At 36.7% G+C, this 13,501-nt stretch overlaps 1 protein-coding gene across 1 annotated transcript in view; it reads right to left on the reverse strand.

Annotated features, from left to right (window-relative positions):
* The window catches only part of THSD7A (thrombospondin type 1 domain containing 7A), a 266,483-nt gene that overhangs the window by 98,277 nt on the left and 154,705 nt on the right, over positions 1-13,501 (reverse strand). The window contains exons 5-6 of the mRNA XM_058019397.1: positions 1,794-2,042; positions 78-259 (exon numbers count right to left, since the gene is read on the reverse strand). Coding sequence (XP_057875380.1) covers positions 78-259; positions 1,794-2,042 — 431 coding nt within the window. The remainder of the gene's footprint in view (positions 1-77; positions 260-1,793; positions 2,043-13,501) is intronic.

Genomic DNA, 13,501 nt, shown 5'->3' on the forward strand with positions numbered 1-13,501 from the left:
GAAAGTTGTGAAAGAGCTCTGGAATGCTGACACGCTCTGACTTCACACTAACTTAATTGCAATTGAATCTAGTTTACCTTCTTTCTCCTTGAGGGTGTTTAGGTAGGAGAGGAGGTTCTCATTGGCCTGCACACAGTACACCTCCCTGGTCTGAACGCCGCCTCCGCACAGCGCCGTCTGGTTCCCGCGCCTCTTGTCCTGCTGGCTGAGGAGAGGATCCACGCGGCACTCGGTCCACTCGGTGCTGCGCCAGCCGTACCTGCGCCACACGCGGTTAGTTGGGTCTCCAGGAATCACCCAGCCATCTCACACAGGATTCAGTTACACAAGCTGAAACGCCTCAGTACCTCATTAATTTCATAAAAGGCCTGAGCGCCGCCATTTCTTGCACACAAAGGTGCATTAAATCTCCCATTTCATGCATACGGAAACTTTTTTTGCATTATTTAGCTTTTTAAATCATTACCCTTTAGGAGGATCTTTTCTGTTCAATTCCTGAAACATACCACATATAAATAGTTTATTTGAGGGAAGAAAAACTTGATATACAGAGATATATAGTCCATGTTCAGATAACTTTCAAGACTGTGACTCTCAGCATTTGTTTAGAGCTTGACGATTTATATAAACAAAATCCAAAATATGAAGGAGATGTGAATGCTGAGAAACATAAGAGCCAAGAAATGAGGGAAAAACCTCACAACTCCCCCTCCCTCCACCCTAACAACCCAAAAGCCTATTGTTATCTTTGAAACAAAAAGTTTCTTCTGGATATCAAGGTGAAACTATGATTATACTTTTTATTATGACTTCAGGACAACTTTTCAGTCAGTTCTCTTTTTCACAGTTAAAAGGAAGATCATTCTGCAGTACAAGCATCCCTGCTGGGTACTGATGAATTATGAGAATCTGGAATCTTCCTAATCAGTGAATACACAGCAAAGATCTTTGACTCACAGTTAAAACCCCAATTGGGATTATGAACTGCAAGAAATGCCACAGAATTCCTTACCTAACAAGTACTTTAAGGCTAAATATAGCAAAATGCTTCCTAATGCAGCTGGAAATAAAGAAAAATGATATTTCAACTCTTAAATGAAAAATATATATCAGAGTCAAAGATGCTTAATATCAAGTGACATTTCTCCAGACCCTATTCTTAGTTTGATAAAGAAAAAACTCAGTTGGGACTTTAATATTAATTTTGATTAGATAAGGATTAGAGCAATCTCTTGAATCATAAAGTGCTCGCTGTCATTTCTCCTAAGGTTTATTTGCTGTCACTGTTAGCCTCTCCCACTTCCCATCTAGGGTCTTCCTTGTGCTGAATACAACTCTCACTAAAATAGTCTGTTAGCTAACCAGATGTTTATCACCCCTTTCCTGTGTTCAACACTTGGTCTGCAAACAGACAAGAAATTCAGAAAACAATGATTCTGGCATAAATGTTATGTAGGGAAAAGATCCTGACAAATCAATACTATTCCTTTATTTTTATCCTGCCTGAATCTGCATATGTGCAAACATTGTCTTTTAAAAACTGAAATGAATGAAAAGAAAATATATTTATTATTATTCCGGTATTTTGAGGAGGACCTGGTTACACTACAATGGGAACTATTTGCAGATTTTGGACTTTCAAGAACACTGAATAAACAGGGATAAAGAAAAAGGGTAAAGTCCTACCCATTATTTCTTTAATAATGGTTTGGTTGATATTCCATTACCAGCTTTGTAGGCTTAATTGAAATTGCTCATTTTAGTTAGTGGAGAACTGAAACGAGCCAACTTACGTAATGCAGGGTGCTACGCCGTCTCCTTGAGAAACACACTGCTCTGCTTCTTCTAGTTGTGGGCATTCACTCTCACTGCCAACGGGGAGCTGCTTAATGGTCCGTGACCTTGTGCGGTTCCCTTTAGGAGTTGTCATGTCAAAGCAGGTTTTGGAGCAGGGGGTCCATTCCGACCACTCTGACACCTGGCACTCCTTCGTCATCACACAGGACTGAAATGTGATGGGCAGCTTTTCCTGATTGCAGAAGCTGCAATGAGAGAGCGTTCACAGTCATGAACTCCTACAGCAAAAGCACTGTCAATGGTTACATGAAAGTCAGTAAATATTTTTAAAGCTGTTAAGTTTTACTCCACGTTTATTTGATCCCAAATAGTCAGCCAAAGGGCTTTTGATTAAAGCTACTTAAACCAGAAAAATAAGATATAATAAAAAATTACCAGTATTGCCATATCTGTGATCAAAATATTGCCATATCTGTGAATAAAACTAAAATCTAAGTCCTCCTACATGTATGGAAATATAACAGAGGAAATACATACATTTTTCACTTCTTATCTTTTATTTTTAGGCATACTCTTTTTTCCTTTTGGAACTAAGTACCAAGTAAGGGACAATTCAAAACCGAGATGACTAAAGGAGTTTTTGCTGAGAAAAAAATACTGAGTGTCACGTTGTCCTAATTTCCAGATGACAAATGGTTTAAAAACACAATGGCAAACATATTGAATCCTTGGCCACTACTAACTTACTTTGTTAATCATTAATCAACTATTGCCATAATTATGCCTCATCGTTCAAACAGGGAATGATCTCTAACCGAAAGTGAAGTGTTCCCTGCTACCCATAATGCTTTCCTGTTCCTTACGAAGGCCATAATTTAATTTCCATTTTCTATCTGATTGCCCCATTCACTTATCACATAGGCTGTCAGCAAGATTTTCTCCCTCTAAATCACTCTTAATTTTAAAACTTATATTCTAGGTAAAAACTAGCATTTCTATTTTAAAGTTTGATTCACAGTAGAAAAATGAGAAATAGAGAGGGTAAACTACCATTAAATAAAACATAACTTTATCTCCTTAATTACAATTACAACAGAGATTTCTTTTTTTTATCATGTCTGGGTTGGAATAAAAATCTGCCTTCTGAAGCAGTTAGACAGGAAAAATATTTACTGGTACTGCAAGTAGCACTCTGTTCAATACCAGGCCTATAAACTATACTATAAAGGCTTGATTTTTCCCTTTAAAATAACACAAAATAATACAGAGAAATTGATATTTACAAGTATTTCACTGCTATACAAAATTGGGTCCTACCCATATATTCAACATGATTTTGAACCTCTATTTACAAAATTTTGTAATAGAACTAGGAATACTTGATGAAACTGAGAGATTTAAAAACACCATAAATGAAAGCATAATATGCATAAGAAACAGACCAATTCTACATCTTGCTAGCAGAAGATCCTGGTTATGGAGACAGTGTCAGCATGTCCAAACAGAGGTTGACCAATCTGTGAGCCATCATCCCTAATACATTTACTTTGGATATTGGAGAAATACAAAATGAATGGACTTCAAAAGACAGTCAGGTGTCATATTTTTGGACTTTAAATTGCATCTCCCTCTACTACTGGAGACAATAAGCTGGAGACACTGCTGGGCTTGACAGACCATAGGGGATTACTCAGAAGGAGATTTCTAATGTTCTTATTATGTCAAAGGTAGTGGTGATGGGGAGCCCTAACACATGATAGTCATCTTTTATTCTGCTTTAGGACAAAAGCTATATCCTGTTTGTGGAGAAAGGCACTCAGAGTTTTTTAAAAAAATTGTTTTTTAATAATGTTTTTTTTCACCTACATGTAGCCCCATCTGGCATAGGACTACAGTACTTTCAAAATCAATAAATCAGTTTCTGTACCTTTGACAAAACATCTTAATGACTGGAGAAAAGACACATTCCTTATGGTTTCTAACGTGGGCAGTATTTGCAAAATTTTTTGTACAACAGATGAAGTATCCTCCCCTTCCAAGTTCCCATCCAATGTGACACCTCTGAGGGCAGAGTAAACCAACCTCTTCAACACTCACTGTGACTGGGGCTGAGGTTGATTATAGATGCACATTGCCAGGGAATAGGCACAAAATTGCCATCACAAAGTAGCTTTGGTGAGGAGGGAAGACGGTAGCTAATGACGAGCAACAGTCCCTGGGCTTTGCATCTGTTTCAAAACTTATTGGGGAGAAGTGTTACATGAGAAAGGCTAATGTTTGTTACTAATTATTTCCATGTGGGGATGAAGAAGACCTAAATAGAATTGTACCATGCTACTAACTTCATTGTTTATTTATGATCCTTAACAAAAATAAAACAATAAAGTGTGCCTCACTTCAAATACTTACTTGTAAAATAAAATAAAATAATTTAAAATTAAATATAAAACAAGGATGTTCTTAAGCTCTTGTAACTGGAACATAAATATTACTAGGGAGACAATCAAGAGGTAAGGTGAGCTATATTTATTTCCTTATTTGTTTACTAAAACCATTAACCACTTGCACTACTACTAACACCAACAAGAAACTGATAACCTAAGTCACCACTACACAACCTCTTTTCTCTTACACATACTGTCACATTATTTTGTGAGAGAGCAGAGATAACAACAATTAGAAAAAGGAGAGTTGCCCAAGCAAATTAGCTGCTGTTTATTCTTTTAACATTTGGTTTTCTTTGAGCAAGTTAGAGAAACTGTGAGAGCTAACTGGAAATGGCCACTATCAAGAGTTTTCCTTCATATTCCAGGCAGCAGAAGAATATGTGTTGTACTCTAACCAAGTAAGGAAGGGAAAAATCACATACTTAAACTTTATTTTACCAGAAGAAGACTGATTCTAAATCAAACCATAGCAATGTGTTTGCTAAACAAAATGGTTTCTTCAGTGGCTGGTACCTAATTCTACAGATTTGATCTCCACAAATAACTGAAAGCAAAGCTTACTTGGAAGTAAAGCTCTCTGCACTTTTTGATGGATTTATGTGTCTTGTTTAGCCATGGAGACTTGGTGTGAATCTTTTCACAGAATAAAAGGCAAATGGGCAAGTAACACAACAGAAAATAAAAACAAACAATTAACATTCATTTCTTGATACTGCCCAACTCACTAGAAGTTTTGCACCAAACATCTTCATGTCCTTGATTAATGTGTAAGTAGACAACATATGCAAATTTAACCATTCAAGAAGCACAGGGAGGACACAAATAAGTCCTCACTATCAACCCACATAGCTATGTCCAGAAAATTGCTTGGAAAGCTCAAAGAAAAGCATGAATTACATAAAAATGCTGTTAAAAGTCAACAGAGCTGATGGGATACAAGAAGCAGCAGCATAGGGGTAACATATAAAGTCTGCAGTATCTTGCTCTCAATCCAGTGAATATATTCAAAGGACAATGCCCCAAGATTTTTGGCAAGGAAGAAGGAATTGTATAAATTGAACTAAGGCTGTGGTTTGAGAAAGTACCATTTCACAAAACAGTTAGATATTGTGGGGAAATGAAGCTTAAAGAACAAAAGCACTTTAATGACACAATGGAAAGAGAAAGCAGTCCCAAACAAAACAATACATCACAGGGGATGAATGGTCCCTGTTGCTATTAAGTCAACAATAAACCTATTCCTGACCTCAAAGACATAGATTAGACAAAAGAAGTAAAGAAAAAGGTTCAAAGGACAACCTACAGAACACAATTACTGCTCAACCTCTTCTGCAGACATGTGTCAAGAATTTGTGTATACTCACGTTCCACAGCCTCGCTTGTGCTTCTACAGCAATAAATAAAAACTAAATATCACTTAAGAATTAAAAATAGGAAGGTTACACCCAGGGATTTTGAAGTAATTTATGGGATAATTAAGGCTAAAGACATGGGGAGAACAAAGGTTGACACATAAGCCTGGAGCAAATTACACCACGGTACCTGTGTACAAATGAGCAAGTTGTGCAGTTGAAAGAACTCTTTTCAGTCAAAAATAAGCTTTAAATGATGTGAAAAAATTAGATTAAGTCAGGAGAAAAAAAATACTTCTGAGGTATTCTAAAGATCTATTAGAAAATGAAAAATACTTTTATACCTTTAAAAAATCAGGAAAACTTGATTTTATATGCTATTGACCTGTATGAGTGTTTATAATCTCAATCTCAAAAGCTGTCTTTTAGGTTGTGTAGAAGTCATAGAAGAGACCATTGGAATTTTCTCCTCTACAAATTCAACTAGACAAGAAATGGGTTTTTCTGATAGATTTTTTGCAATAAATAAAGCTGTGCATACTGCATTCATGAAGCCAAATGCATGGTAATGCATGACAGCACAACTGATCTCTAACTTCATGCAAGATGAACAGAAAAAATAAATAGGCTTTAAACTAGGCAGTAGGACTCTGCTGCATGAGCATACTCCATTCATAACCTGCACAACTAAGAGATTTTCTGCTTTTGCTGGTGTTTGTCCATATTGGACTGGACTAGTAATTTGAAAGAAGAATTAATGAGAGAAGATGAAAAGCAGCATCAGAATGGCTGGGAGGTTCTAACTATTGACTAACTAATAATCCATGAAGTCGGAAAGCTGCCTTGGCAGTAGCAAATGGAGGGCAAAAATGGAAAGACAGCAGGTAGTCAGTCACACTATCCCAAGATACGCTCTGGTTTTCTAGCAAACTATGGCTCACAGACTTTTGGAACACAAGCTGAATCTTTGCACTGAAGAGTTTATAGTGCTCACCTCCATGAACTAAGACAAAAGTGTCCTAAACCTTGGCAAGATTTTGGTAGGTACATCATCTTAGAAACAATGCATTACAGAACTCATAATTGTAGATAGTTATTTTTGCATTAAAAGTGCTCAGTGAATTTCATTTTCTGACTTCAGGCCTTGCATAACTGTATTTGCTTTCTCTGTGGCATTTTTGAGCTTCAACACCTCTATAAGATCTTTCCTTGACTGTCTCATTGTTAGGTCCAAGAGTCCCCTTACACTTGATCTTGTTTTATTTGAACACAGTTACATCCTTGAGGACTGTTCAATGTTCATGCTGAAGACACTCCTAAAATATCTACACATTACTATATCTCAACAGTCTATAAGTTAATGGAAACAGGAGTCACAAACACAAGGTATTGAGGAGACACCATTTTGAAGTTCGATTTTGTGCTTTTCCTGATACACTGCTTTTTATGCTCAAATGTAATGGAAAAACACTGTGAAGTTTGTAATTTAAATCTAAAATTGAACAGTGAAGAACATGTCCTTTACAATAAATTCAATTAATTCGCTCAGTACTGATATGTAACAAGAACTGCTATTTATTGGTTTTGACTATAATGTAAAGATGTAAAGTAATGGAGCCCAACTGGCAAGGTTAATGCAAACTAAATAGTCTCTTCAATAACTTTTGTCTGCATTATTCTGCCTCAATTCCTTCACCATTATCAACATTCAACTTTGGTTTTCCCATTATCCACGTTCAGCTTTGATTTTCATTAATGAAATTTTCACAGTTACTATTCCTTACTTTCATTCACTATACTCATTCTCTCAGAATTCTGATATATTTGTTTTTCCTTTAGCTGATTTTCCATTTGATTACATACAGAAATTTCCATTATTCTGAAATGAATAACCTGGCTACGGTTCAGGAGACTGATGCTCTTGGCACTCAGGAGGAACAAAAGACAGGGCTTTGACTGAAAAGTACTTAAATAAAATTTCTCATTTTTTTAAATCGAAAACTGTGATATTTTAATCCTAGTTGACTGTTTGATGTAGTAGTGGATCATGTATGTCCACAGGGTCTTGGCTCCTGTCACTCTAGACTTCTTTGTAGATGTACCTGCAAATCTGCCCAGTTGCTCCAGTCCTGGCACGACTGACCTACTCTTGCCACTGATGTGGAAAGCAGACACAGAGAGTGTCAGAGAGCTCAGCACAGCCAGAATTATTAAGAGACACTCAACAGACATCTACATGGTCAGACACCACACACAAAACCTAGGGAAAAATGGCATTCTTCCTCCTCTTGACTCTCTCATACTAAATAGTGTCACAGTGATGAGATACCACACGCCCTTCAAGATCAGGAAGAGCTGTGGAGTCAGAATGTGTTCTATTTTCCCACCTACTGGGAAGGAACTTCATTATTCTTTTTCAAGTTCTGCTTGCATTCTCCAAAGCAAAACCCCGACAGAATCCAATTATGTTTTGAACAAATAAGACTGACTGAATGAATGAATTAAAAACTTTAGAGGACTGAAGAAGATGCAATCAAAAACTAGGCTATCTGCCTGGAAGAAACACATACTAAATATCATAAGAGGAGGTTCAGCAGTTCAGCAGAAAAAGGTAGCTGCTTCTGAAGGTGTCAGATCAAAGGACAATCAACATTCTAAGGAAATCCAAAATGCTGTAACAGGCTTCATCTAAATACTAAAAAAGAAGAGCAAGAACTACCTAGAAGATTAAAAGAAAAAAAAAGTCCACAGTGAGCTCCCTCAGAGTAGAATAATTTAACCATATCCTAGCTGCAAAGTCCTGTACACCATCAGGCATCTCCCACAATCAGCTACAGCATCAAGAACCATAGGATTTTCTCTTGAATTCTTGCTGATCTCATGAAACATTACTTCATTGAATACAATTAGAAAAATGGTTTCCAACCTTTACCACCAGCCACAAGATGAGAACTGCTGACATACAAGCCCATTTCACCAAACTCATCTGCAGAAAGACTTGGAACAATAACCAATTACTTGCAGAACACCAAAAGTACATGTTCATTTAGCACTTGAAAACCAAAACTGTGCACATACACAAATAAACAGAAGCAGGCTTGCAAAGCCTGACATTTTTGACTGAAGGGCAAAGTAAAACTAGAGAAATCTTTTGGAAAAGAGTCAGTAAGCAAATTTGTGTTTGAATACAGCGACTGTAAATCACATTATAACAAGTCACAAGGCTGAGCAGCATCCTTGCAAGACAACCTACAGGCCTGCATGAACATTGGTCCAACTCCCAAAGAATCCTTAAGACAAAGAAAAAAATTTAAAGTAGGAGCTGAGTACAAGCACATTTTGCCTTTCCCAGTGGAGAGAATATCAGCAGTTTGCTCAGAATTTTTTTTAAATCTCAGTAAATTGCTACAAGACTAGAGAATATTAGGAACAGTTTGCAAAGACCACATTTGCTTCTCATAAATGTAACCTTACAGCGAAGGAAGGGGTAAAGTCTGTACCACACCACTCATTAGCATCACATCCTAGAAAAGCTCAGGCTTAAGGTGCTGGGAAATCTGACGACCCATGGGCAGACCCACAGCCTAGATGCTCACATCCTTAACAGAACTACCTCACAGAAATGATCTGGTTAGGTCAGGAGGTCAAATCAACCTTTGAATTATAAGGACCCATGTGTGCAATTTTCTACATTGCAATTTTAGCGTTAAATGATCACACTCGTGGGCAGGAAGCCTGAGGAAACACAGCAGTATTCATGCTGAATATCAATCCTTTGTGTTATCTGGAATTAAATCCAGATCTTAATATTGCATGTGGAGTGTCTTCTCCTTGCTCTTTATTTGACCACCTGGGAACTTTAAGACATACTCTGAATGAGTAAGAGGGATTTTGGAGTTATGGGTAAAAGAATCAAGCACAATGTCCTGATGTGCTGCAACAAGCTATTTATTTTCCGTGCAGTGTTCGCCTCAGAGTTCATACAGCTTGTTGGAGGCTTTAATCTCTGAAGTAAAATAATCAAATTAACTCTGTGCTATACTTGGACCACAAGTATAGCTGGATTTTGAGACCTTCGCCTAAAGTCTTTTGCCTAAAGTAAAAAAAGGATGTTTTCTCATAAATAAAATCAAATTTTAAAGAATTCTATTTGATGTGCAGGTACTAGATAGCAGTAATAATAACAGAGTGATTTAATTGCAGAGCTTAGATAACTTCCATGATCTACTCTGAAGACGTAAAATGTCATTTGTGAAGTCTAGTCATGCTTGAGAGATTCAGTTTATGGTGGGTACCAACTTTTTTCTTGAAAGAAATCACTGAAAATACAGTGCCTGTACTTTTTCCTAGTAGAAAATGACATAGTCCTCATTTTATTTTCCATACAGCTGCACTGTTTAGTGTTGGTCATCTTGCACATTGTTCTGAGAAACTGTTAGTACCTTCCAGTATAATGGGCCATTATAATCACACAAACAATGAGCCCACTTCTATTCATTTACAATTCCAATACTGTCCACTTAAGTGTTTTTCACAAGACTATTTTCCCATGATCCTTTCACAAGTCTAACTAATTCTGCCAAACAATTTTGAAATAAACAAAACCACTTAGGCTTTCTACACTACAGAAGATAGAGGTTACATACAGCTACTGTGTCCAGAAAAAACACTGGCAAAGCAACAAGGGGTGCTACTATACCCAAACAAGTGTCAACAACAGCTGCTGTGGGGCTGTTGCAGATACCATGAGTGTCTGAGGAGACAAGAAAGCAAAAGTGCTCAGTGAGAGTGCGATCTTTCACAGCCCAGTGATACAGCGACATGCATGCACATCTCATGCTACAGATAATTTTGAAATTGGCAGAGCAGGTTATTTGGCAAGCATCTACAGGGATGACTTATTAAAGCTTTAGGGAGGAATTTCCCTTTGTCAGTGGGAATTTTCGTTACATAGCATTAATCAGAATCTACTTTGACTCAAAATAGCAGCTAGATTCACAGGGCTGTCAGCAAAGAAAAAATAAACTAAATGCCAAACTTTATGAATAACATATGCAGTATTAACGTTAAGATATAAAGAAATATATTACTGACATTTATATTACTACTATTAGTTGTGTTTTAGGCATTAGTTTAGATTTGGTCCCTATATTGATGCTTAGATTTGGCAGTAACACTGGCTCCGTTGCATTGTCCAGCACTTGGAAAAATGTGATCAAAATCAGGAGGTGAGTCACACATTTTATTTCCAGTGGGACTGCTGAAAGTTGGGCACTGAAATAGCCAATCCTGATGTTCTGGGAAGTCGTGGCTTCTGTGTGTGAGTACTGTGCATTTCCACCTTGAGGGACAATATGTCCCAAGAGGATGCTCAATTCACAGGCTCCCTTACCATAACTTTATTAAGCTGATTGAGAAAACAAGGGCATACTCTAAGTCCCAGACTATGCTTAGCAGTTTAATAAAAAAACAAACAAAACCAAAACACAAAATAAATCTAAAAAAGGAATACATTCTATTTTGTTCCCTATAGGACTCTTTACAGATTATGATATAATACCAGTATAGGAAACCAAAAATTTAGAAAAATACTCCTTGATTAACTTTTATTCTATCACACTGAGGTCAATTAATATTAACTGACAACGAGGCAGAAAAGCTGCATAAAAGTATAGTAGGAGAATCTTCATTAAAAATCTCAGTGCCTAATTCAATTTACCACTGTGCAACATAATCTCTAGATTGAAGTTGAAAATTCAACACTGCATTCATTCAAGGAAATTATTTATTCATTCATAGGATTTATTGCCACAAGAGATTATCAGAACATAGAGTACAGCCCTCATTACATTATAGCCTATTATATTTTGCTAAGGAAGAAAATTACATCTATTTGAATAAAAACTATATACCAGAAAGGCACCCAATCTTGATGATTTGCAGAGAAATATATGAATGTCATACATCTAGGTGGCAGAACAACTGTTCACTGTATGAAAATAGGTTAAAATATGATGTGGAAAAAGGAATCATTCATTGCCGTTTCAATTATTCAGCACGGTGTGTACGTTTCCATCCTAAATCTAGATTTGGGCATGGTATGTCAAATGTGTAGCAATACTGACAAGACACTGTCAAAACAGCAGCCTCAGTAAGATGATGGAGCAGGTACTTACAATAGAAAGGAACACCCATTGAATAATATTATGCATATCCACAGAAATTACTGTCTCCACCAAAATCGCATAAAAAACTACAGGATGATTCTACTTTCAAATTCATGGAAATTCTAAAGGCATAATGGAAAACTACAGGAAAGCAATGTTTGCATCCTGTTTCTCTAATAAGAGTTTACATTTTTATTATCCCAATGCACCTGAAAAATAACCCTTTAGTTTTTAGTTATCAAGAAGGTTTTCATCCAACATTCATTTCTTCTTCCCTGTTCTCCATTTATTAACAGAATGTGCTCTAAATAATTCCAAATTAATGAATCAAGATGACTGTGTATAGCTCATTATCCAAGTCTGTGATATTTACAGGTGCTCTGTGAGTGAACCACTTATGGCTTTTAAATCCTCACAGTATGGTGAGCTTGGAGGCTTCCTCTACAAACAACAGTAACATAAAAAGCAGGGGCATATACACATGCTCTCATCTGGTCCTCAGTAACAAAAAAAGGTTGTTTATGCTCCTTCATCTCCACAACCCATCCTCCCTGCATTGCTATTCCCCTCACCTTTCTGCAGCCCATCTCCTTGAAGTTATGCACCTTAACCCCTGCCACCTTCACACACATCCCCCTTTCTGCCTGTTGCCTCATGGAGGGGCTCAGGGAAGTACAGAGAATCTCTTAAGATGTTTTTTTAAGCAAGGGATACACTACCGGGCCCAACAAACTGTGCTGCTGTATTGTGTGTCTGAATCTTTTCTCTGTTTGCTGACAGCATATTCCTCTGGGTGACATGTCTGCTTTCCAAATCAATGGCATAAATAAAGCAACAGGCTTGTGATGGTTTGGCTTGGTTTTTTATTTTCCTCCTTCACATAGTTTATAATTTATAGGAGTGAAAGTCCATAAAGTGAACACAGACATTTATTTTGTGATTTGGAATGGGAGAATTGGGTTAAGAGGTTTAAGGACCTGGAAAAGAAAACAAAGCTAAAACGCCATTCTAGAGGACGAGATTCTCTCTCCTTGATTTTCCTGACAATATCTTGAGTATTATTCACTCATCAGTCTAAATACTTAATTGGCCATTTCCAAATTCCTTCATTTCTGTCTACTCAGCTTAGCACCTGTGGCCATTAGTGAATATTGTGACTCTGCTTTAAACAGATACACGTCTTTGTGAAGTAAGATGAAAAATTAAGTATTACATATGCTCAACATCAGCAAGACAATCCAATCATTTTGGTCCTACTGTCATCTCTCATGTCTCAACTATAGTATTGGAATAAATAGAAGCTCAAACTCTCCAAAACTTGAAATTTAGTAAAGCACTGCAATGAGATTATTAGGACAACTTCCAAAACAGTTAAATTTGTTACAAGATGTGGATATAGTTTTCTAGATGCATTAATGAATGAACAGAATCAGTGAAGAAGATTAAAATAATTGAAAAAAAAATTACTTTCTCAGATGAACAGATATGAAACAAATCAAAGATGATCATATGATCAAATGCATTAAGGCTAAGACAATCTACTAAATTATTGGTTGGCATGTCTAAAATTTTGGATTCTTTTCTGCCCCTTCATTTTGTTCCACTAGCGTAATTGCATATGGTCATATTCTAACAAAGAAATAAAAGCTCTGAATATTTATAAAATTCTACTGTTTTTTCTTGAATTCTTACTTCAGGTCATTTAGGTCACCAATAATGTTCATCTTCACATACAGGT

This window comes from Melospiza georgiana, chromosome 1, assembly GCF_028018845.1.
Source record: "Melospiza georgiana isolate bMelGeo1 chromosome 1, bMelGeo1.pri, whole genome shotgun sequence".
In the NCBI taxonomy this organism is placed as follows: domain Eukaryota; kingdom Metazoa; phylum Chordata; class Aves; order Passeriformes; family Passerellidae; genus Melospiza; species Melospiza georgiana.